The 26,078-nt window shown below is 38.6% G+C and overlaps 2 protein-coding genes across 5 annotated transcripts in view; both read right to left on the bottom strand.

Annotated features, from left to right (window-relative positions):
• LOC121462780 (ubiquitin carboxyl-terminal hydrolase CYLD-like) overlaps nt 1-26,078 on the bottom strand; it is a 42,879-nt gene that overhangs the window by 5,496 nt on the left and 11,305 nt on the right. Inside the window, exons 4-11 of one of the 4 annotated variants that reach the window (XM_041674677.1) lie at nt 23,683-23,781; nt 15,331-15,447; nt 9,796-10,175; nt 8,822-8,987; nt 7,866-8,007; nt 6,626-6,748; nt 4,693-4,784; nt 3,782-3,848 (exon numbers count right to left, since the gene is read on the bottom strand). In XM_041674677.1, the coding sequence (XP_041530611.1) occupies nt 3,782-3,848; nt 4,693-4,784; nt 6,626-6,748; nt 7,866-8,007; nt 8,822-8,987; nt 9,796-10,175; nt 15,331-15,447; nt 23,683-23,781 (1,186 nt within the window). Of the gene's footprint in view, nt 1-3,781; nt 3,849-4,692; nt 4,785-6,625; nt 6,749-7,865; nt 8,008-8,821; nt 8,988-9,795; nt 10,176-11,520; nt 11,638-15,330; nt 15,448-23,682; nt 23,782-26,078 lie in introns of all 4 variants that reach the window. The other 3 variants (XM_041674676.1, XM_041674678.1, XM_041674679.1) reach the window with 3 other exon arrangements.
• Nucleotides 20,424-21,465, bottom strand: LOC121462779 (phosphoglycerate mutase 1-like). The gene has a single exon (XM_041674675.1). The coding sequence runs from the start codon at nt 21,342-21,344 to the stop codon at nt 20,580-20,582; it is 765 nt and encodes a 254-aa protein (XP_041530609.1). The 5' UTR covers nt 21,345-21,465; the 3' UTR covers nt 20,424-20,579.

The raw sequence follows: 26,078 nt of genomic DNA, 5'->3' as shown, positions 1-26,078 counted from the left end.
AGGAACCCTAACAACTATCCTCTAGGCTTTCAGCTACCAGCAGCTCTTTAGATGCTCACCCACCAACTTGACAAACACCAGGTAAATGGTCACGGTGAAACATGAGGGTCCAACATCTCCCTTCCCTTACCAGCTTACTAGTAACCATTAAAACTAACTCTACTGAGAAAAATTGTTTTTCATCTTTCAGCTTACCGCTTATCTTTTTAGCCAAGCTTCTGGGTTTAGAATCAGATTATTTAAATGTATGTCTAGATTTCAAGAGTTTTAGAAAAAAAACTATCAGCAGTTCTTATCACAAAACTTCTGTAATTCAGGGAGCAGCTTATTGTGATCTTCAGCTGCTCCAAGCAAATTATGTCCTGAATTTACAAAACATAAAATCTGGTAACTAGCTACAGCACTCTTGAGAACTCAAAGCTAATAAGAACAGATTATAATTCAAGAAACTAGCAGTTATTCTAGAATAACATTTTAATTGGTTGTTGACTACAAATAATTATAGAAAAAATCATAGAAAAAAGTCATAGAAAAAATTCATAGTTAAAAATAGCATAGAAGAGAAAACAAAAATAATGGAGGTAAAAAAAAAATCACACCCAGAAAAATCAAGGATGGCCAGGAAAAGGCATGGCAGCTAGTTAATGGAGGAAGAGATACATAGTGTCCTAACACTGTAGCAGAAAACTGGGAGGAACAACAGCCACTCAAACCTTACTTCCAGGGCCAGGCATGGTGGTGCACACTTTTAATCCCAGCACTCAGGAGACCGAGGCAGGTGGATCTCTGTAAGTTCGAGGCCAGCCTGATCTACAAAGCAAGTTTCAGGACAGTCAGGGCTATATAGAGAAACCTGTCTCAAAAAATCAAACCAAATCTAAAATGAAAAACAAAACAACAAAAATCACTCCTCAAATCATATGCACAGGGGAGTCCTTTTAACTATAAAGAACAAATATGTCAGTAATAAAAAATGGATACAACTGGAAATAAACATACTAAACAAATTAAACCAGTCCCATAAAGAGAAACAATGTATGTTTTCTCTCATTTATGGTTCCTCGATCGTCTACAGAGAGACAAAAAGCATTAATTTGTATATGACATGAAAGTAGACGTGATGCTGCCTAAGGAACAAAGGAACTATGAGGAGGGAGACATGGAAAGGGACAGAGGGATGGAGGTACAGGGGAAACATACTCAATATACAATATGGGGTTTATGAAAATTTTAGAAAATGATAAAAATAATTAAATAACCCCATGGCTAGTGTTTTAGAAGTTTGGAAACCTACAGAATCATAACCAAGTTGTGAAACTGCACCAAGCCATGCTAGTTGGGTTGTATTTTCCACCATGGACAATCCAAGGGCACAAGAATACAAATTTGGTAAATTTTAAAAAGTGGATATTGACATTTTACAAACATGAATATAAAAACATTCATGGATTGGTGTGGTTTGGACCATAATAGGTGAGTCCTGAGGTCCTATACTCATTCCAAAATCCGGCAGCTCCATGATGAGTGTGTGAAGCTTGTGACGTCACTGCCCAGCCACAAGGAGCCTGGGTCGCCCTGCCTTGATGCTCTGTGACTCTTGCTTTGCTCTGGCCTTTCTTTGCTTGCTCTGCCCCCAACTCCTTCCTTTTGGGATGAGAACCAACCCTGTGCCACTGTAAGCTGGAAGTACAAAACTTGTTTATTGGTTTTTCAGGAACTCATGGTTAAAAAGACTATTTTAGAACAGTGTTGGAACATTAAAAATTACGGAAACTTCTGAAGTTAGAATGAATGTATTCTGCATTAAAGATGACCAAGAACCTATCGGGACAAAGAGTAGAAAGTAATAGCTTTAAAATCATATGTTTAAGTCGGGTGTGGTGAAGCATGCACTTAATTTGAGCACTCAGGAGACAGAGGCAAGCGGATCTCTGTGAGTTTGAAGTCAGTCTGGTCTACAAAGTGAATTCCAGGACAGCTAGTAGCCAAGACTGTTACACAAAGAAATCCTGTCTCAAAAAACTTGGGGCCTAAGAGAGAGAGAGAGAGAGAGTTCAGCCATTAAAAAAATAAAAACTAAGGCTCATAACCAAAAGTGGTAGGAAATGTCTCAGCTATCAAGAGGTTAAGACAGCACACTGCCCTTACAGAGGACCAAAGCTCAGTCCCCAGAACCCAAAACAGGTAGTTTGCTACTGCCTGTAACTCCAGCTTAAGGAAATCTGACATCCTCTTCTGGCCTCTGTTGGCACTGAACTCATACACACAATTAAAAATAAAATTAAATGTATTTTTAAATGATATATTTGGGTATCAAGTTGACAATAAGTGGTCTTGTGATGTTAATATTGTTAGCTTGACAGGATCTGGAATCCTCTATGAGATAAACCTCTAAACATAACTGTAAAAACGTTTTCTGATTGGGTTGAAGTGAGAAGATCCACCCTAAATATGGGCAGCAGAATTTCACAAGTTTGGGCCCCAGAATGAGAAGGAGAAAGTGAGCTGAGCACCTGCATTCATCTCCATCTGCTTCCCTTGCAGAAGCAGGGACACCGGCTGAGGTACAGTCCCACTACAACTGCACCAAGATGGACCACACCTCACACTATGAGCCTCATGTTTGCTTTATATCCATGGGAGGCCTGCCCTCTTCTGAATAGAAATGAAGGAGGAGAGGATGGGGGGAGAGGGAGAAGGTGGGAGGGAAGGACTAGGAAGAGAGGAAGGAGGGGAAACTGTAGTTGGAATGTAAAAATCATTAAAAGAATAAAACAAACCAAAAAATTCACATATTTAATTATTTACTCTTTCTCACTGATTAATCAAATCTGCCTTGTAGCTCAGTGTAAATCTTTTTTTAACTCTATCTTTGAAAACAACGATTGCTTATTTTTCTTTCCTAAAACATAAAATATTCCTTTTTCTATATGCTTGAAGGAATAAAAAAATGTTGATTTTCCATGATTAATTTTTACATGGCTAGACTATAATAAATTCTTTTCTTAAATCTTTGTAGATAATTCTCTGGATTTTCTAGGTACATAGAAAGCGATTCCCAACTTGGACTTGCTAATAAGTATGTACACCCAGCTTATGCATCATGCCAGTTCACTAGTTAGAGATTTCTGAAGAGAACCAAACTTTAACTGTGATACTTTCCTTGCTCCTACAATCAGTTTAACCCTGGTTCAAACTGCATTGCTTAGACACAAGAGGAAAGAGAACTCATCAGTGTGGGTTCTTAAGAAAGTAGGCAGCACACTCCCAAAATTTCCACCAGAGAAACCAAGACTGAAATCAAGAGGGGCCCACCATTCAAATGACCTGGGAAGCGCAGACATTTCAAACATCTCACTAAGAACTGTATCACAGTAAACTCAGGTATTCTTTCAACATGGGGAGAAGGAAGATCTAAACTGAGAACAAAAGAACTAACTTAAGGCTAACTGTAAGTTATGGGAAGCCAAAAACAATGCTCTCACTGTTTTTTTTTTCTTTTTTTAAATTCAGTTAGAATAAGATTCCTTTTAAAAGTTCACTAACTGAACTTTCAAAAATATTAACATGCAATTTCATAAGTAATTAAATTGTGGGCACATCTGTCACTAGGGCTAATTAAAAGGACAGGTTCACTTGTGCCCTGGAAGTTAAGTGTAGCTCAGAGAGAGGACAGCAGCTAGTGAAACCCACATCTATGCTAGCAACATTTAGCTACTGGGCAATGGCAGTGTAAAAGAAGGTCTGCTTCTGAAATGCTTCTAGACAGCTTGAGACCTACCTTATTTTTAACAATGGCTCAACCCTTAAAATATCATGAAACAGGATATTTAGAAATTCTTCAGGATCTAGGAGAAAACAAAGCAAAACAAAACAAAAAAAAACCTAAGTGAATCACAGAGAAAATTTAAAAACCATTCTATTCTTTAAGAGAGACATATTAATTAAAAGTTTAGTTATTTCAGGTTCTCCTGACAAGGGAAAACTTATAATAAAACATTACTTTTCCATTTGTTGTCATGATGCCCTATTTAACAGAATATACTCATTCACACACAGTGAAATCATTTTTATGTCTTTTGGGAGGTTCAGTAGAATATACCTGGTATATGCCCTATTTTTTCTTCTATTTTAGTAATAGCCATGTGTATAAATGCCACAGCTGGTTATAGTATACTGTTAACAAACTAATTCAGGAGTTGAATCTGAGCAAATTCTTCAGTTGTGAGCAGACAGAAGTGCTGGCCAACTGCTCCACAGCCCCTTTCAACAGGGAGCACAGTGAGAAACTGAGTGCTGGGGACGCTCCCTATCACAGGAAGAGAAGCAGCTCCGAACAGCCCTGCTGGGGACAAGGACAGCTCTTTACTTGGTCATCTTCTGTAGAGCCAGCCGGCTGGCCTCTTAAAGACTTCTTCCACATCACATCACTTCAGAAGAATCACAAAATCAGGAGAAATATGCATGTCACATAGAAAAGAAACTTTTCATATTTTTGCAGTGCTGGGAATCAAACCCAAGGCCTCTTACATACTCCACCACTGAGTATACTCCTAGCCCTCTCAAATGAATCTAACTTAAATTTAATCCTCTAAACTAAATAGGTATATTTCAGGAAATAATTTAGCATATTACTAGATGATAAACTTTCAAGTTATTTTCAATGCATATATTATAAATTAAAAGGGTCACCTTTTTCTTCAGATGTAAATCCTGATGCAGCAGGAACTTTTTCAAGTATTTTCCTCAGTTTCATAGTTTTTGTGGCACACACATATCCATATCTGTTGATAAAAATGAATTAACTGACACTGGCACAGTGAGTCATATGGCACATCTTAATAATCAAGTACTTTTCATACAATTGTAACATGTTAAAAAAAAACAAGAGACAAGGCATTTATTTTTAAGAAACAACTGTAGGCTTCTTACAGAACTTTGAAAAGTGAAAGTCTGAGAATCAGAATTGTTTCCAGATACTATTAAACATCTTAAAAATAACTACCATGTACTAATACAATTCTGAACTTTTTATGAAGCCTGGGTGAAGCAATTTTTAAATGGCATTTGCTTATTATATTAAAATACTTATTTTATAAAATAGGGTATCCAAATTTGAGAAAGCCCTTCTTATACACAGGATAAGAGACATGGAAAAGGGAACTGATGAGATACTAAAAATCTAAAGTCTGAAATCAAACAGTCAACATAATTATGACATTCTCTTTGTTTGACTATAGGAGACCATGGGCTTACAAGAACAAGTCAGAGCCAGCTAATCATACTGTGTACCCGCTTTTTAGAGCGACTATCCACTTACTTGGTAGCTCTTTGCAGTCAGCAAACACTAAACCCCTACCACTTGTGTAATGCTATATGTAGGGCACCAAAAATACAAAAGGAGATTAAAGAAACCTAACAACAATAAAAACCAAATAAACAAAACAGGATCTCTACCTGTGGGTGCTTCCATTACATAATGCGAAACCTCTGTCCAAACAACAGATATGACATTTGCAGACACAAGAAATATATCTCAAATTTCTGAACTACTGATCTTGCCTTAGCCTCTTGAGCTATCAAGTGCTGGGATTACAGGTATATCCCACCATGCCTGACAAGACGCACCTTGGTCTCATAGGCCATGCAACAAGTGTTTTCTATAGACTGGTGACAAAATTAGAATAACTATGATTCTGGACTAGTTGGGCAATCGTATGCAAAAAACGTTTACTGATGGATTGACAGTATTTTAAAAAGAAGGAAGGTTGTGATAATATGCCTTGTAGTTAAGATTTGACCTGTGCTGTTCTAGTGTCATTTACATAGGGAAAGAAAAATCTGAGAGTTTAAAATTTGTGTAAGACAACATAATTAATATTAAAATCAAAGCACATAATTAAAGGATAAGATGTTTAGAAAAGTAAGGCAAACAAGTATCTAGAGAAATTTGTTTCACTTTTAATTTACTTTCTTAGCTATGTGACACAGTACGTCGTTTGGAATACTCCTTATAGTTTCATATTTTGTTATTTTTAAATATATTACGTTAATTTTTATTTTCACTGTTAAGAAAAGTGTACCACAAAGTTTAAATTGATCACAGTTGGACTTTAAATTGCATAGTTTGTTCTCTATGTCCCTGAGCTATCTGTTTCCTGATCACTGGATAACCTAACTCTTCATCACATAAACACCTTGTGAAGTCATCACACATCAGCATCATGTATCAAAGTCTTCCTACATGGTCTTCTGCACATTTACAACTACCTTAGTAAAGGAGTAAAAGAAGACCTAAAGAAATTCTTTTAAATAAACAAAACACCATGTCACTTTAATATACCTCACTTGTTTCTAGTGCAATGTCATGTACTAGACAAAGAGGCAAAGGGATAAATTTGTAGTGCATGACTCCAAATGAGTCCCATCATTTTACAGAATGCACTGCCCAGACTAAAACACACATAAACAGAGGACAAAAAACAAAGGTTTTAAAAAGTCAGTATTTCATGAGAACTAACTTCTTTTTTTTTTACTACATGAGTACAGAGCATAAATTAATTACTATACAAGAAAACAGTACACAGAACACCAACTAAAGACAAAACACATGTCTTCTACTTACATTCTCAGAGGATTGACTATTGCTGTCCTCAGTAGCTCCTGGGTCTCACTATAATACTCCACATCATTCTTTTCCTTGGGTCTGAGCAACACAGTATCCAGGACAGAACTAAAAGCAAATAAGCTGCAAAATAAAAGAATATTTTCCTCATGTTATAAAAAGAATAATATTTGAGAAAGATTCTTAAAGGAGTAGGAAGAGGCAAAGGGATAAAGTGTAGGGAACCACTGGCCTAAGAACTCATGGACAGACCACACAGGCCCTGTGCTCAGTACCCGGAGACCCTGCAGATCCGGACCAGAAACACCAAGACTGCACCATACACGTGAAGGTTGAAAACACGCCAGAGAACATTATGAAAGAAGCTTGTTTACATAAACCAAGAGAGGCCTAGAAATCGGTCACACACACACAGACAACATAGGGAGAAAGTCAGAGACTGGTCAAGACCAGATCAGACTAGTCAGGACAACTTCATTTCATTATCATAAGATAGGCATTTCCTTATAATAACTTGTGAGTGATTAGCAATAAAAATTTGCTGGTATCAAAGAAAATAGATTTAGTTAAAATAAATTTTTATCAGCAAATCTAAGGAATATTATAGTAATGCTTGCTTATTTGTTTAATCAAAAGTATTCCAGCAACGACAAGACCCACCTTTATTGTGCTCTCTCCTTTAAAATTCTAACTTCCATACTAACTTCCTCACTCTTGTGGCACAGCCTACGGAGTGGCAGATCCACTTCACTGGCAGTGCACAACCCTTACGGCTACAGATGCAATCTTCATAGCCTAATGATCCTTGCTGTTCAACTTGATCCACTTTAGGGAAAACTACACAAAGGAGGGCAACAGTGATCCCATGGAAAGTAATTTTTAATATTAAGAATTTTTATGATCATCTCGAGATTCCAGAACACACGCAGCACGCAATGCCAATAGCTTGCTGCAGGTTACTTGGCACACGTGCCATCATCTACACTGGAGGCAGATGTCCTCAGAGTATCTGTTCACTCAATATTCACTGCAGTATTTTTATATTAGTGCTTTGGATCTAGGAATAGGATATGAAATTCTTTAGTCACTAAGGACCAAATCTCATGATCTTTCCTAACTCTGTCAGTTTCTCTACTCAAAGGCAACTGGCACCTTCTTTCATACACACACACACACATACCTGTCTCCCCTCTCCCCCACACAGCACTATTTACACTTACTGCAGAAAATAGGAACTTACCTGAATAAAGTTGAGTCCAAGTAACAAGAATTGTAATAGCCCTGGATGCCTTTCTTCTTTCCAATCATTATCTCTAAACCTTCTTTTTCCGTCTTTGGTGGAGTATTTTCTTCTACTACTTCACTTAAGTAGCCTCCAAATACTGAAAAGATAAAAAATAAAAATAATCTTTTAAATCATGACAGTATATATTCATATGCATGTACATATATATCATTTAAAGTATATTTTGGCATCTTCTGCATTTTTTTACTTTACTGATATTTATCTGGACTTATAAAAATTCAATTATTCACTTTCAACATCATTCCTGTCATATAGAGTTTAGAAAATTAAGTCAATTAAGCATCTGTCAAAGAATATTTTGTTACTCGTCCAAAATGTTTCGTTTTCAAGAATAAAAAGAAAACAAGTTTCCAAAATACACTTCAACATTAAGAAAAATGTTTTTCATAAAGATGTTTTCCCTATTTCCCCCTGCTTGACTCTCAGTATTGTTAAGGGAAAGGCCAGCATCAGCAAGCTAGTGACAATGAGAAGAATTGTCCTCCATCTGTCAAGCCAACTGCATCCCCAGACTGTATCAGATTTCTTCATAAGGACATCCGAAATGAGGTACTTAAAAAGATGCGGAGGGGGAAGTTATTGCTAAAGGGACCACATTTTCATTTCTACCACCCACACTGCCAAAAATTTAATGTCTATAATCAATAAAAGAGAAGAAAAAACACCACCTTTCAGTCTTTAGACCCTAAACACTTTTCCTAACTCTTCTTTCAACATATCTCCTCTTAGGACAACTCTCTTATGCACCAAGTAAGAATCTTTACCAACTTCGAAACTTCATGAACACTGGCAAGTAAATAAAACATTTAAACACTGTCACCCTCAGATGCTAAAATGTAGCAAGAAACAGTCATTCCAGATGGGGAAATAAATTAAAAGTATCCAATTACCTAAAGAATTACACCTTTCAATCTGATTATAAACAGGCTCCAGAAACTCAAACCTAGAGTCCGGTCTGCAGCTCTTCAATTTCACAAACAGAGCCTTCTTCACGTCGCAGGTGAAATAGCGCGTGCCCCTGAACGTGCCATCTGTACAGCCCGCACATTCATCCTCCTGAAAAAGAAAGGTTTTGGTATGTGTTACACCGGGAAGAGCTATGGAGTTTTCACTTTTTCTGAATTTCTCTTTCAAATCTTTTCTGAACAGATCAGCAAGAAGGAAAAGGGACTGACTAACTGGTGCTTTGGCCCTCAGCTGGTGGTTTAAGAAAATAATTCTTTAGCTCTCCGGGAAGTATTTGATGCATTTCCTTTCAAAATACATGCTTAGAACTTCCTTGGTTTACTGAGTTTCCCTGAGACATTTCAAAAGTATTAAAATCAAGGGGCAGGAGTAGATAAATTACCTAGTTCCTCAACAGCAAGAAGACAAGTGAAAAAAAGTTAAAAACTATATTTAGGTAATAGCTAAATTTATTCAAATTCTCCCTCCTGGTTATGAAATATCACACAATATACTTTTTTTAGAGCCAAAAATAAAACCTTCCCCTCTCCCAAAGACTCCAAACATGATTAATTTTAAAGTCAGTCACATCCCTGAACTGACTGCAATGGGAGGAGGCTAAAGAATAAGAAGGAGAACTGGTCACTGAACTGCTTTCTTTGCTGCATTCTGTTTGTATGTGGAGACTACATGTTCTAGCCTAAAAATCAATCTATTCCTTGATTACAAACAAACATGAGGAATAAGTGGGTGAGAAGCCTTAGCGATGGCAAAGGGTGAAGGTAAGCAATACTATATTTCCTCTACTACTGAATTTTTTTTGAGAAAAAATAACTTCCCAAGAAATTATCTAATAGAGGAAAACGTAGTTTTAAAACCCATGAAGAAAAGTTGTAGATTTCAAGCCAAAACAAATTACCAGTTCCAGCCCAGCTAGCACGTCACTGAGCCCAGGCGGCTGGCCAATCCAACGGATAACCCCATAGAATGGGGGATTCTTTTTCACTTCAGCCAGTGAGCCCACCTCTAGGCCGTATGCATTACCAGAAGAGATGGGCAAAGGTGGACTCTTCTGGACAGGCAAGCTGTTCAGCTCGCCCATCACACACTGCACTGACAATGACAGTGGGCTGTGAGCAATGCTGCCGTTAGTATTGGGCATCTTGGTCAGGCTGAACGGTAGAGAGTGCAATCTGTTCTCGCTGGATAAGGAGTTCATGGAAGGAGGTTGTGGTGGAGGTGATGAATGTCCAAAGTCTGGAGACAGCTCTGTAAGTGACTTTGCAGGGTCTTCTGCAACTATGAAAAATTGTCCTTAATTAGAAAAGGCTGTTCAAGAACATTAAATATGACTGCATCCTCTAAAAACAATACAAAGTTCTAGTCTAACTGATCACATGATCCCTTTGGAAGTCTGCTTGAAAGCACTGTAAACTCATTGCCTTGAATAATGTTTTTGCTCCTCTTCTCGACCTCCACAGATTCCTGTCTCAGTAATCTGGCATTGGTATCTAAGACTAGTCAGTATCACATGGATTATTTTCTTTCCCATAATGTGATTAAATTAGAAATTAGTATAAAGAGATATAAAAATTAAATAATAATTCTAAATAACCTCTGGAAGAACAGTCAGTGCTCTTAATCTCTGAGCCATCTCTCCGGCCCAGGATGAATGAAATCTTGAGAGAGGCAGGTCATGCTGCCTATGCTCACAAAACCCCACTCAGTGCGAGAATCAGATGTGGCAAATACCCACTCAGGTCACTTTCTGTGTAAGTATATATGTAACCTGTAGTATGCAACTGTAGATTTTACTGTGTGCTTTAGCTTATATCTGAATCCATGTCATAAGCAGTCATCCTAGAGACTTAGAACACTATATTTTCATTTAGTTTACTGAATCTACTGAATACAAAGCACTGTAGAAGCACTAGGAACTTATAGAAAATACAGGCAAAAAACCAAAACCACTTCAAGGACACTTAACCTAACCTAAGAGAGTGAGTGAGTACAGCGGGAGGAAAGGTTTCAGTTTAAGAGGTGAAGAGCAGTCAGTCAGACCATTGAACTGGAGGAACTAGAAGGATTTCCAGGTAATTAACCTGCACAGATGAAGGAAATAAATACATGAAAGGAGAATGATATCTAGGAAACAAGGAAAGGTAGTGTGTTTTAAAGAAAGGAAGATAGGCAAGGCTTTAAATGAGTCACGTCATTTCTAGAAACAGTTGATCCTAAGTAGATGTATTAAGAGATAAGAACAAACTGCTGGGCATAGTGGTGTACACTTTTAATCTCAACACTCAGGAACCAGAAGCAGGTGAGTCTCTGTGAGTTCGAGGCCAGTCTGCTCAACAGAGCAAGTTCTAGGACAGCCAGGACTTTTTATACAGAGAAACCTGTCTTGGGTAAAAAAAAAACAAAGCAAAACAAAACCCAGACTACTACCATATTTCAAATGTATCCTCAACCCTAATAACAGTGTAGTTGAAACTATGTTTAATATTTTAGTTCAGCAATATTGTCATATTAGCTATGATCTATTCACTGTTTCCAAAATTAACAAATATTGATGAAAAAGTCATTTCCCCTTACATATTAAACAGAGGTTACCATTATAAAGAGGACTAAAATTATAGATTACCTTCATCAATATACAATGAATTTTTGGATTTGGATTGTTGTTGTGAGTCAACAGATGACCCACTTAAGGTATAAAATAATTCAGAACTGGTTCTACTTCCAGGCTCTGAGGTAGATCCTATGGAACAAGAAAAGTTCCTTTTTAAAAAGCCAATATGTTATAAAAAGAAATTTTATAAATAAATTAACATGCATATGGTAGAACAACTGCTCACACAACTAATATACATATACATAGTATTGTATTGTCTTCGGCTTTAAAAGTTTGGTAATTAGTCAACACAGAAGAGAGTAGGAGTAATAAAATTAATATAAAAGTTAGCCGTTTATATTAAAGCTCTAAGAAACCATTCTGGTGGTCAGTGGTGACACGAGCCTTTAATCCCAGCACTTAGTAGAGGCAGGCACATCTGATTTTGAGGCCATCCTGGTCTATTGAGCAAGTTCCAGGACACTACAGACTATCTACAGAAATCTTGACAAAAAAAATCATTCCATGTAGTCTATTTTTCAATGTCACCTCTACTTTGATGAAATTACTGGCTCACGAATATCACCTCTATCATTCATACCATATGACAGTGGTTTTCCACCTTCCTAAATCTGACACCCTTTAATACAATACCTCAAACTGTGGCAAACCCCAACCAGAAAATTATTTTCGTTGTTACTTTATTACTGCAATTTTGCCACTGTTATGAATTGTAATATAAATATCTTTCTTTTCCAAAGGTCTTAAACGACCCCAATAAAAGGGTCATTCAAACCCCAAAGGGGTCACGATCCACAGGATGAAACCCCGTTGCAGTCAACAAAAGAACATCCAGCAGTGTTATAGAGCCTAGACATACACAAAGTTCTTTCACCAAGGTTTGTGAAGTGCATTCTATGATGGTCACATGATGTGGGATTCTCCTCCACATGCTGTGAATACCATTGGTTAATAAAGAAATAGGCTTGGCCTGATAGAGTAGAACAGAGCTAGGTGGGGAAAACTGAATGCTGGGAGGAAGAAGGGCAGAGTCAGTGAGAAGCCATATAGCCCCACAGGAGATGCCGGAACTTTACCCGGTAGACCACAGCCTCGTGGCAATACATAGATTAATGGAGATGGGTTAATTTAAGATGAGTTAGCCAGAAATATGCTTAAGCTATTGGCCAAACAGTATTGCAAATAATATGGTTTCTGTGTGATTATTTTGGTGATGAGCAGCTGGGAACAAACAAGAGGTCTCATAAAAAAGTCACACACACACACACACACAAAAAAAAAAAACTGCCGAATGATGCACTTCTCAGAACTCATCCCATTAATAAGTGGCTCATCATTACAATTTCCCTTCATAAACTTCAAATGTGATCATACAAGCTGATGAACAAATTAAGTTAAAAAACATTCAGGTTTTGGGTGGATATATGGATAAGGAGTAGAGTCCTATTTTAGTTTGTGTAAGATGCCAGATTTGATGCAAGCACCAAAAAATAAAAATAAAAAAGTAATCTCAGTGTCTGGAACAATACCTGAGTAAAAAAGTACTTACCTAGCTTATAAGGTTCTGTTGACTTTGATCCCCAACATTACAAAAGAAATAATTTATTTTTTTTAGATTTACAATATAAACATCTTAGAATTTTATTAACAAAATTTCTTGTTCTTTGTAGTTTAGGAGGATGGACCTCCGAGGCTCTGTGCCCTCATTAGGGATGTGGTGGAATATTCGGCCTGTGCCTGTCAATGGCCTGACAATGCAGCCCACGACCTATATGAACAGTGGTACTTTCCTCCTTTCAGGAGAAGGCCAGGATCACCTCAAGCACCAAGACTAGGAAGCCTGATGACGACAAGAAGACATGACTTCGAGTCTAGCATCTCTCATGCACTGCTTGAGCTGGAGATGAACTCAGATCTCAAGGCACAGCTTGGAAACTCAGTATCACCCACCACAGCCAAGGAAACTGAAGCTGGTGATGGTCAGAAAGCAATCCTTATTTTAGCACCAGTTTCTCAGAAGAAATCTTTCCAGAAAATCCAAGTCTGGCTGGTTCATGAATTAGAGAAAAGTTTAGTGGCAAGCATGCAGTCTTCACTGCTCAAAGAAGATTCTGCCCAAGCCTACTCAGCAAAGCTGTACAAAAAAATAAGCAAAAGCACCAAAAGCTGCACCCTGGCAGCTGTACATGACACCATCCTTGGTGACTTGTTCTTCCCAAGTGAAACGGTGGATACTCCGTGTGAATGCATGGCAGTCAGCTACTAAAGGTTCATTTAGACAAAGCTCAGCAGAACAAGCAGAACACAGGCCGAAACTTTTTCTGGTGTGTATTAGAAGCTCCCTCCCTCCCTCTCTCTCTCTCTCTCCCCCTCTAGTGTTTTTCGCTGGAACTTGCTCTGTCAACCAGGCTGTCCTCAAACACAGAGATCCACCTGCATTTGCCTCCTGAGAGCTGGGATTGAAGGCGTGTAACACCGCCAGCTGTTCTCTCTTATCCAAATAAAAAGCTCCCTCCACAGCTCATAGGCTGGCCATTTCAGTGGTTTCTTTACTACATCCTCACTTAAAAATCATGTACATAAAATTTTAGTTGACATAAAGTGTAGGAACAAACTATATGTATACATATATATACATATATACAAACACACACAGACAATAACATATAGCTTATTTAACATCTTGGAGAATCATATTATCATATTGTAAACTACCAAGAATGGGCTCCATACCTGTAACCTTTGGTTCATTAATACTAGATGAACCTTTGTCACCATCATCTCTTGACATAAAGGCAAGTTTGGGAGGCCTCCTTTCCGGTGTCATGCTCTCTGAAATAGTAAACATACTTTTTAACTATATATGGAAGAAACATACTTTAGCATAAAAAACAAAGAAATCCTTTCCAACAAAAAAAGCACAATCTTTATAATCTTACAGATTCTCTTTAAAGACTCCACAGTACTGAAAGGTACTTTCTCAGGTGAAAAAAAAATCAACACTGTACTGAAAAATATAATTTCTGTAAGAAAATATAATCATCAGTTATCAAAAGGCTTTAATTTTTGAAAAGTTAGTCAGATGCAGTCAATTTTATTTGAAGTTTTAAAAAGCTTTAAAGAAAACCTTATTCATACTTTTCGTCACATTTTCCAGATCAGCATGACCAAAACAACCCTACACATTACAGTGTTTTATATTCAAGCGTGTATGGAGGGTTTCAAGATAAACATGGACAATCTGTTTACTGTAAAAATCGGAGCCTTTACATGCCCATGTGCCTGGATAACCTCTAACCAATGTGCTGCACTAAACTGACTTGATAAAACTTTCTCAGCCACCCAAGTATGCTGGATCAGTGTATTTCACAGAACACAGCTTGATAAAAACCTGGGTAGGAGACAAATCAGAGTTAGGAATGGACTCAGTACTAGTATGTTTCCTCTTTTAAGCATAACATGCATTAAGAATAACAGATATGTATACAAACAAATGCAAACAGGAAAAGCAGAGAATTACACACAAATCAATAATGCAAGTTCTAGGACAGCAAGGACTTTCTATACAGAGAAACTCTGTCTCGGGTAAAAAAAACAAAGCAAAACAAAACCCAGACTACTAACACATTTCAAATGTATCCTCAACCCTAATAACAGTGTAGTTGAAACTATGTTTAATATTTTAGTTCAGCAATATTGTCATATTAGCTATGATCTATTCACTGTTTCCAAAATTAACAAATATTGATGAAAAAGTCATTTCCCCTTACATATTAAACAGAGGGTACCATTATAAAGAGGACTAAAATTATAGATTACCTTCATCAATATACAATGAATTTTTGGATTTGGATTGTATTTGTGAGTCAACAGATGACCCACTTAAGGTATAAAATAATTCAGAACTGGTTCTACTTCCAGGCTCTGAGGTAGATCCTATGGAACAAGAAAAGTTCCTTTTTTAAAAAGCCAATATGTTATAAAAAGAAATTTTATAAATAAATTAACATGCGTATGGTAGAACAACTGCTCATACAACTAATATACATATACATAGTATTGTATTGTCTTCGGCTTTAAAAGTTTGGTAATTAGTCAACACAGAAGAGAGTAGGAGTAATAAAATTAATATAAAAGTTAGCCGTTTATATTAAAGCTCTAAGAAACCATTCTGGTGGTCAGAGGTGACACGAGCCTTTAATCCCAGAAGTTAGTAGAGGCAGACACATCTGAGTTTGAGGCCATCCTGGCCTATTGAGCAAGTTCCAGGACACTACAGACTATCTAAAGAAATATGGACAAAAAAAATCATTCCATGTAGTCTATTTTTCAATGTCACCTCTACTTTGATGAAATTACTGGCTCACGAATATCACCTCTATCATTCATACCATATAACAGTGGTTTTCCACCTTCCTAATTCTGCAATACTTTATATATACCTCAAACTGTGGCAAACCCCAACCAGAAAATTATTTTCGTTGTTACTTTATAACTGCAATTTTACCACTGTTATGAATTGCAATATAAATATCTTTCTTTTCCAAAGGTCTTAAACGACCTCAATAAAAGGGTCATTCAAACCCCAAAGGGGTCACGATCCACAGGATGAAACCCCTTTGCAGTCAACAAAAGAACATCCAGCAGTGTTATAGAGCCTAGACATACACAAAGTTCTTTCACCAAGGTTTGTGAAGTGCATTCTATGATGGTCACATGATGTGGGATTCTCCTCCGCATGCTGTGAATACCATTGGTTAATAAAGAAATAGGCTTGGCCTGATAGAGTAGAACAGAGCTAGGTGGGGAAAACTGAATGTTGGGAGGAAGAAGGGCAGAGTCAGTGAGAAGCCATATAGCCCCACAGGAGATGCCGGAACTTTACCCGGTAGACCACAGCCTCGTGGCAATACATAGATTAATGGAGATGGGTTAATTTAAGATGAGTTAGCCAGAAATATGCTTAAGCTATTGGCCAAACAGTATTGCAAATAATATGGTTTCTGTGTGATTATTTTGGTGCTGAGCAGCTGGGAACAAACAAGAGGTCTCATAAAAAAGTCACACACACACACACACACACACAAAAAAAAAATTCCGAATGATGCACTTCTCAGAACTCATCCCATTAATAAGTGGCTCATCATTACAATTTCCCTTCATAAACTTCAAATGTGATCATACAAGCTGATGAACAAATTAAGTTAAAAAACATTCAGGTTTTGGGTGGATATATGGATAAGGAGTAGAGTCCTATTTTAGTTTGTGTAAGATGCCAGATTTGATGCAAGCACCAAAAAATAAAAATAAAAAAGTAATCTCAGTGTCTGGAACAATACCTGAGTAAAAAAGTACTTACCTAGCTTATAAGGTTCTGTTGACTTTGATCCCCAACATTACAAAAGAAATAATATATTTTTTTAGATTTACAATATAAACATCTTAGAATTTTATTAACACAATTTCTTGTTCTTTGTAGTTTAGGAGGATGGAACTCCGAGGCTCTGTGCCCTCATTAGGGATGTGGTTGAATATTCGGCCTGTGCCTGTCAATGCCCTGACAATGCAGCCCAGGACCCATATGACCAGGGGTACTTTCCTCCTTTCAGGAGAAGGCCAGGATCAGCTCAAGCACCAAGACTAGGAAGCCTGATGACGATAAGAAGACATGACTTCGAGTCTAGCATCTCTCATGCACTGCTTGAGCTGGAGATGAACTCAGATCTCAAGGCACAGCTTGGAAACTCAGTATCACCCACCACAGCCAAGGAAACTGAAGCTGGTGATGGTCAGAAAGCAATCCTCATTTTAGCACCAGTTTCTCAGAAGAAATCTTTTCAGAAAATCCAAGTCCGGATGGTTCATGAATTAGAGAAAAAGGTTAGTGGCAAGCATGCAGTCTTCACTGCTCAAAGAAGATTCTGCCCAAGCCAACTCAGAAAAGCTGTACAAAAAAAATAAGCAAAAGCACCAAAAGCTGCACCCTGGCAGCTGTACATGACACCATCCTTGGTGACTTGTTCTTCCCAAGTGAAACTGTGGATACTCCGTGTGAATGCATGGCAGTCAGCTCCTAAAGGTTCATTTAGACAAAGCTCAGCAGAACAAGCAGAACACAGGTCGAAACTTTTTCTGGTGTGTATTAGAAGCTCCCTCCCTTCCTCTCTCTCTCTCTCTCCCCCTCTAGTGTTTTTCCGCTGGAACTTGCTCTGTCAACCAGGCTGGCCTCAAACACAGAGATCCACCTGCCTTTGCCTCCTGAGAGCTGGGATTGAAGGCGTGTAACACCGCCAGCTGTTCTCTCTTATCAAAATAAAAAGCTCCCTCCACAGCTCATAGGCTGGCCATTTCAGTGGTTTCTTTACTACATCCTCACTTAAAATCATGTACATAAAATTTTAGTTTACATAAAGTGTAGGAACAAACTGTATGTATACAGATATTTATATATATATATACATATATACACACACAAACAATAACATATAGCTTATTTAACATCTTGGAGAATCATATTATCATATTGTAAACTACCAAGAATGGGCTCCATACCTGTAACCTTTGGTTCATTAATACTAGATGAACCTTTGTCACCATCATCTCTTGACATAAAGGCAAGTTTGGGAGGCCTCCTTTCCGGTGTCATGCTCTCTGAAATAGTAAACATACTTTTTAACTATATATGGAAGAAACATAGTTTAGCATAAAAAACAAAGAAATCCTTTCCAACAAAAAGCACAATCTTTATAGTCATACAGATTCTCTTTAAAGACTCCACAGTACTGAAAGGTAATTTCTCAGGTGAAAAAAAAAATCAACACTGTACTGAAAAATATAATTTCTGTAAGAAAATATAATCATCAGTTATCAAAATGCTTTAATTTTTGAAAAGTTAGTCAGATGCAGTCAGTTTTATTTGAAGTTTTAAAAAGCTTTTAAGAAAACCTTATTCATAATTTTCGTTACATTTTCCAGATCAGCATGCCCAGCACAACCCTACACATTACAGCGTTTTACACTCAAGCGTTTATGGAGGATGCCAAGATAAACATGGACAATCTGTTTACTGTAAGAACCGGAGCCTTTACATGCCCACGTGCCTGGATAACCTCTAACCAATGTGCTGCACTAAACTGACTTGATAAAACTTTCTCAGCCACCCAAGTATGCTGGATCAGTGTATTTCACAGAACACAGCTTGATAAAAACCTGGGCAAGAGACAAATCAGAGTTAGCAAGACACTCAGTACTAAGTATGTTTCCACCTTTAAACATAACATGCATGAAGAATAACAGATATGTATACAAACAAATGCAAACAGGAAAAGCAGAGAATTACACACAAATCAATAATGCAAGTTCTAGGACAGCAAGGACTTTCTATACAGAGAAACTCTGTCTCGGGTAAAAAAAACAAAGCAAAACAAAACCCAGACTACTAACACATTTCAAATGTATCCTCAACCCTAATAACAGTGTAGTTGAAACTATGTTTAATATTTTAGTTCAGCAATATTGTCATATTAGCTATGATCTATTCACTGTTTCCAAAATTAACAAATATTGATGAAAATGTCATTTCCCCTTACATATTAAACAGAGGGTACCATTATAAAGAGGACTAAAATTATAGATTACCTTCATCAATATACAATGAATTTTTGGATTTGGATTGTATTTGTGAGTCAACAGATGACCTTATTAAGGAACAAAATAATTCAGAACTGGTTCTACTTCCAGGGTCTGAGGTAGATCCTATGGAACAAGAAAAGTTCCTTTTTTAAAAAGCCAATATGTTATAAAAAGAAATTTTATAAATAAATTAACATGCGTATGGTAGAACAACTGCTCACACAACTAATATACATATACATAATATTGTATTGTCTTCGGCTTTAAAAGTTTGGTAATTAGTCAACACAGAAGAGAGTAGGAGCTATAAAATTAATATAAAAGTTAGCCGTTTATATTAAAGCTCTAAGAAACCATTCTGGTAGTCAGAGGTGACACGAGCCTTTAATCCCAGAAGTTAGTAGAGGCAGACACATCTGAGTTTGAGGCCATCCTGGCCTATTGAGCAAGTTCCAGGACACTACAGACTATCTAAAGAAATATGGACAAAAAAAAAATCATTCCATGTAGTCTATTTTTCAATGTCACCTCTACTTTTTTTTCCTTTTTTTTTAATTTTTTTTTAATTGCACATCACTCCTTTATTATACTGATCTGGAAAAGAAGATTTAGTATGCCCAAAACAATTTCTGGACCCACATGGTAGGGTCAAGCAGCTGGAACATGATTCAGACAGCGAAAGACAAAACCCTGGACATGATCAAGGGGCACTTCACCTCTACAAGACAAGGCAGAGGGGTCCTAACACACAGTAAGAGACACTCCTGTCCCTTGAGGACAAGGAGTTTATCCCACTTGATATGAGGAATGGCTTATTTTCTGGTGACCACATAGACTATTTCAATCACCACTAGAAACCTCAGAGGGATTTTTGTGTACTGATAAATATGTATGTACTTCTGTTTTTGTAAAAGTAAATGTAACACATAGACTTGACAGGACTGATCCCAACCTTCGGGGGCCAGCAGCTCCTTTAGGGTCAGAGAGGAAGGTAGTTCATCTTTTAAATGCAGGCTACTTTCACCTTCCACTGGAATGACTAAAGCCCCCAGTTACCTAATTGCAGAAGAGTGCAGGACAGGCTTCTCACTGGTCAGGCCACGGCATGGTTCCTCCCTGACCTCCTAAAGCAGACCCTTGTAAACAAAGGACTAAGAAAACTGTAATTACTACCTCTCAATTCTCCTGGGAGGGAGCCGTCCCTGGATGTGGACCAAGTACCTGCACCCTAGAGGTGTTACTCTGACTAGATTCTATGAAGGGAGTGGGTGCAGGGGATAAAATACTAAAACAAAATGGGAGCCACTGGTCCCCATCTGCAGCTACAACTTAAACTTAAGATCCTAAACATGGAGTCAGTGACGGGTGCTGGGAAGGGCGCAGGAGGCAGACAGGCAGGAAGGAGGGTCTCGGGGCAGAAGTCTGTCTGTGCGCCTTCACTTCTTGGCCTTGCCCTGCGCGGCCACAGCTTCCATGGCTTTCCGCACGATCTCTTCATCTCCCAGGAACTGCATGGGTTTAACGGGCTTCAAGTTCTTGTCCAATTCATAGACAATGGGAATGCCAGTTGGCAGGTTCAGCTCCATGATGGCCTCTTCTGAGAGACCCTCCAGATGCTTGACGATCCCCCGAAGGCTGTTGCCATGGGCTGCAATCAGGACTCTCTTCCCCTCTTTGATCTGGGGGACAATCTCTTCATTCCAGAAGGGCAGTGCTCTGGCAATAGTGTCCTTCAGGCTCTCACAGGACGGTAGCTGGTCCTCAGTAAGGTCTGCGTACCTGCGATCCTTACTGATGTTGCTGTAGAAGGGATGGTCAGGCTCCATTGGCGGTGGTGGGACATCGTAAGATCGCCTCCAGATCTTTACCTGTGCCTCACCATGCTTAGCAGCAGTTTCTGCTTTATTGAGACCAGTCAGCCCCCCATAGTGTCGCTCATTGAGGCGCCAGGTCCTGACCACTGGCAGCCACATCTGGTCAATAGCATCTAGGACTGTCCAGAGGGTCCGGATTGCTCTCTTCTGCACAGAGGTGAAGCAGATGTCGAATTCATAGCCAGCATCTCGCAACGCCTGTCCGCCGCGCTTCGCCTCCTCGTGGCCCGCCGGGCTCAGGTCGGCATCGAACCAGCCTCTGAAGCGGTTCTCCAGGTTCCAGGCGCTCTCGCCATGCCGGATGAGGACCGGCTTGTAGGCAGCCATGGCGGTAGGCAAGGGGATGCAGCAGAGACTGAGGCTCGCTGAGATTCCGCTCACAGCCTGCCCCACACTCGCGCCTGTGCACTTGCACACGTCCGCCCCTCTCCCGCGCACTTTCTTCCCCGAAATCTTTCCACTCGCTCTTCCGACCTCCTGTCACCTCTACTTTGATGAAATTACTGGCTCACGAATTTCACCTCTATCATTCATACCATATAACAGTGGTTTTCCACCTTCCTAATTCTGCCATCCTTTATATATACCTCAAACAGTGGCAAACCCCAACCATAAAATTATTTTCGTTGTTACTTTATAACTGCAATTTTACCACTGTTATGAATTGCAATATAAATATCTTTCTTTTCCAATGGTCTTAAACGACCCCAATAAAAGGGTCATTCAAACCCCAAAGGGGTCACGATCCACAGGATGAAACCCCTTTGCAGTCAACAAAAGAACATCCAGCAGTGTTAAAGAGCCTAGACATACACAAAGTTCTTTCACCAAGGTTTGTGAAGTGCATTCTATAATGATCACATGATGTGGGATTCCCCTCTGCATGCTGTGAATACCATTGGTTAATAAAGAAATAGGCTTGGCCTGATAGAGTAGAACAGAGCTAGGTGGGGAAAAGTGAACGCTGGGAGGAAGAAGGGCCGAGTCAGTGAGAAGTCATATAGCCCCACAGGAGATGCCAGAACTATACCTGGTCAGCCACAGCCTAGTAGCAATACACAGATTAATGGAGATGGATTAATTTTAGATGAGTTAGCCAGAAATATGCTTAAGCTATTGGCCAAACAGTATTGCAAATAATATGGTTTCTGTGTGATTATTTTGGGGCTGAGCAGCTGGGAAAAAACAAGAGGTCTCGTAAAAAAAAGTCACACAAGAAAACAAACTGCCAAATGATGCACTTCTCAGAACTCATCCCAGTAATAAGTGGCTCATAATTATAATTTCCCTTCATAAACTTCAAATGTGATCATACAAGCTGATGAACAAATTAAGTTAAAAAACATTCAGGTTTTGGGTGGATATATGGCTCAGGATTAGAGTCCTATATTAGTTTGTGTAAGATGCCAGATTTGATGCAAACACCAAAATATAAAAATAAAAAAGTAATCTCAGTGTCTGGAACAATACCTGAGTAAAATAGTACTTACCTAGCTTATAAGGTTCTGTTGACTTTGATCCCCAACATTACAAAAGAAATAATTTATTTTTTTTAGATTTACAATATAAACATCTTAGAATTTTATTAACACAATTTCTTGTTCTTTGTAGTTTAGGAGGATGGACCTCCGAGGCTCTGTGCCCTCATTAGGGATGTGGTGGAATATTCGGCCTGTGCCTGTCAATGGCCTGACAATGCAGCCCAGGACCCATATGACCAGGGGTACTTTCCTCCTTTCAGGAGAAGGCCAGGATCACCTCAAGCACCAAGACTAGGAAGCCTGATGACGACAAGAAGACATGACTTCGAGTCTAGCATCTCTCATGCACTGCTTGAGCTGGAGATGAACTCAGATCTCAAGGCACAGCTTGGAAACTCAGTATCACCCACCACAGCCAAGGAAACTGAAGCTGGTGATGGTCAGAAAGCAATCCTTATTTTAGCACCAGTTTCTCAGAAGAAATCTTTCCAGAAAATCCAAGTCCGGATGGTTCATGAATTAGAGAAAAAGGTTAGTGGCAAGCATGCAGTCTTCACTGCTCAAAGAAGATTCTGCCCAAGCCAACTCAGAAAAGCGGTACAAAAAAATAAGCAAAAGCACCAAAAGCTGCACCCTGGCAGCTGTACATGACACCATCCTTGGGGACTTGTTCTTCCCAAGTGAAACTGTGGATACTCCATGTGAATGCATGGCAGTCAGCTCCTAAAGGTTCATTTAGACAAAGCTCAGCAGAACAAGCAGAACACAGGCTGAAACTTTTTCTGGTGTGTATTTGAAGCTCCCTTCCTACTTCTCTCTCCCTTCCCCTCTAGTGTTTTTCACTGGAACTTGCTCTGTCAACCAGGCTGGCCACAAACACAGAGATCACCTGCCTTTGCCTCCTGAGAGCTGGGAGTGAAGGCGTGTAACACGGCCAGCTGTTCTCTCTTATCCAAATAAAAAGCTCCCTCCACAGCTCATAGGCTGGCCATTTTGGTGGTTTCTTTATTACATCCTCACTTAAAATCATGTACATAAAATTTTAGTTTACATAAAGTGTAGGAACAAATTATATGTATACATATATATACATATACACACACACAAACAATAACATATAGCTTATTTAACATCTTGGAGAATCATATTATCATATTGTAAACTACCAAGAATGGGCTCCATACCTGTAACCTTTGGTTTATTATGACTAGTTGAACCTTTGTCACCAACACCTCTTGACATAAAGGCAAGTTTGGGAGGCCTCCTTTCCGGTGTCATGCTCTCTGAAATAGTAAACATACTTTTTAAATATATATGGAAGAAACATAGTTTAGCATAAAAAACAAAGAAATCCTTTCCAACAAAAAAAGCACAATCTTTATAGTCTTACAGATTCTCTTTAAAGACTCCACAGTACTGAAAGGTACTTTCTCAGGTGAAAAAAAATCAACACTGTACTGAAAAATATAATTTCTGTAAGAAAATATAATCATCAGTTATCAAAATGCTTTAATTTATGAAAAGTTAGTCAGATGCAGTCAATTTTATTTGAAATTTTAAATAGCTTTTAAGAAAACCTTATTCATAATTTTCGTTACATTTTCCAGATCAGCATGCCCAGCACAACCCTACACATTACAGCGTTTTACACTCAAGCGTTTATGGAGGGTGCCAAGATAAACATGGACAATCTGTTTACTGTAAAAACTGGAGCCTTTACATGCCCACGTGTCTGGATAACCTCTAACCAATGTGCTGCACTAAACTGACTTGATAAAACTTTCTCAGCCACCCAAGTATGCTGGATCAGTGTATTTCACAGAACACAGCTTGATAAAAACCTGGGTAGGAGACAAATCAGAGTTAGGAATGGACTCATTACTAAGTATGTTTCCACCTTTAAACATAACATGCATGAAGAATAACAGATATGTATACAAACAAATGCAAACAGGAAAAGCAGAGAATTACACACAAATCAATAATGCAGAAAGCCAGAGATACAGAACTAAATTTTTTGATGGAAGCTTTCCAAGTTTCACTTCAAAACACAGGTAAAAAAATTTTTGACAAACTTCTTTTAAATTCAAAGATCTTTCTAACTATTAAAACCTGATAAAACTCATCGGACACTCATAACACTGATCTAATAAAAACAGAGGAGTCAAGATGAAAGGCTTCCCCTCAGGAAGTTTAACAGCACATCCATGAAGTGCAATACAATTGCTGAGCCCATACCTGATAAAGGTGTTATCAGCCAAAACAGTATCACACACAGTGGAATTGAGAGGACAAAAAGAAAAAATAAGAAAATTTTTATGTGTTAAATATAAAAGGTAACAAAATAAAAGTCATACTGAATTAACTGTATGTAAATAATGCTTGATATCTTTTTATCATGACTGGAGGAGGAGGAAAATATATATTAAACTATATATCTTAAACACTTCAAAATATGATCAAATAGAATACTGAGATATCATTTCAATTAAAAATATACTGACTAACCATAATTTCAAAAGTGATACAACGAAAGAAATACTATAAATGTTTTATGACACTACCATTCAGATATTTACAAATGTTATCTATGACAGTTTTTGTAGAAAAATAACCATCACTGGAGGAAGGTTCCTAATTAGAGCATATAAGCTGACTAAAGATTACTAATGCCCACTGTCAATTGTAACTGAGAGTTTGTAACTCCATTTGAAAAGAGAGCACAACCATATGGATACCACAATATATGTATATTACACAGGTTGGGTCTTATAACAAATGCAGCCAGGGGTCCTCCCTTTGTACTCTGTCAAGATGGCTAAGCAAATTATCCCCAAAAGGATGAGGCATGATGCCAGCTCTGCTAGTGATGCTGGAGGTGATGCTCCAAGTTCTAGGAGTGTGAAAACTGTAATTACCCTCCACCAAAGCCTTTAGGCATAGGGTCTGTTTGGATGGAAGCTTCATCCCAGCCCCTAGCATCCATATATCCAAAGAGTCTGGAATGTTCTGATGGAAGCTCTACCCCGAGCCTCCCCCTCCAATTGCCTCAGACCAGGCTCCACCCAAGAAAGCCCATCAAATGATGACCCCTCCCCAAAGATGACCATTCTCACAGGGTTTTTAAACTGCTCCCCACAGAACAAACATGTGGTTTTCTAGTCTTTCTTTCCCTTCTCCTCTCTGGAGGACTAGAAAGCCATCCGGGAGCATGCTATCTATTAAACCTGGGCTTTTTCTAATTCGTTTTGATTTGGTCTGATTTGGATTATTGTGTCAGTGGAAAGGGTTATGGGGTGCAGAAACTTTGCATCTGGAGGTTCCACCAAAGGGCTGTTTTTCTCACTGCCCGGGGCCTCGTGGTGGGAAACACCCTTCTCCCCTGCTCCTGCTCTCAGCCAGCTAAGATCAGCTTTCAACTGGGTAAGCTGTCGTTTCCAAGTCACTACCTTAGAGGCCCAGGGCCTCTTGCGATTCTCAGGGTATCCTGCCGAAGACATGGCCGTGCCAGGCTCCCAACCTGTTACCGGGACAAGAACCTGCTTTGCCCTGTGGGACCCCTTTTTCAGAAGATGTTCTG

Source organism: Microtus oregoni, unplaced genomic scaffold (assembly GCF_018167655.1).
Source record: "Microtus oregoni isolate MIOR12 unplaced genomic scaffold, Mior012 000025F_ref0000491, whole genome shotgun sequence".
In the NCBI taxonomy this organism is placed as follows: domain Eukaryota; kingdom Metazoa; phylum Chordata; class Mammalia; order Rodentia; family Cricetidae; genus Microtus; species Microtus oregoni.
Note: the sequence above shows the minus strand (reverse complement) of the source record. Positions and strands in the feature narration are given on the sequence as shown.

Bases quoted from the DNA above. Each gene is read 5' to 3' on its own strand.
- LOC121462779 (XM_041674675.1), bottom strand. From the start codon at position 21,344: ATGGCTGCCTACAAGCCGGTCCTCATCCGGCATGGCGAGAGCGCCTGG.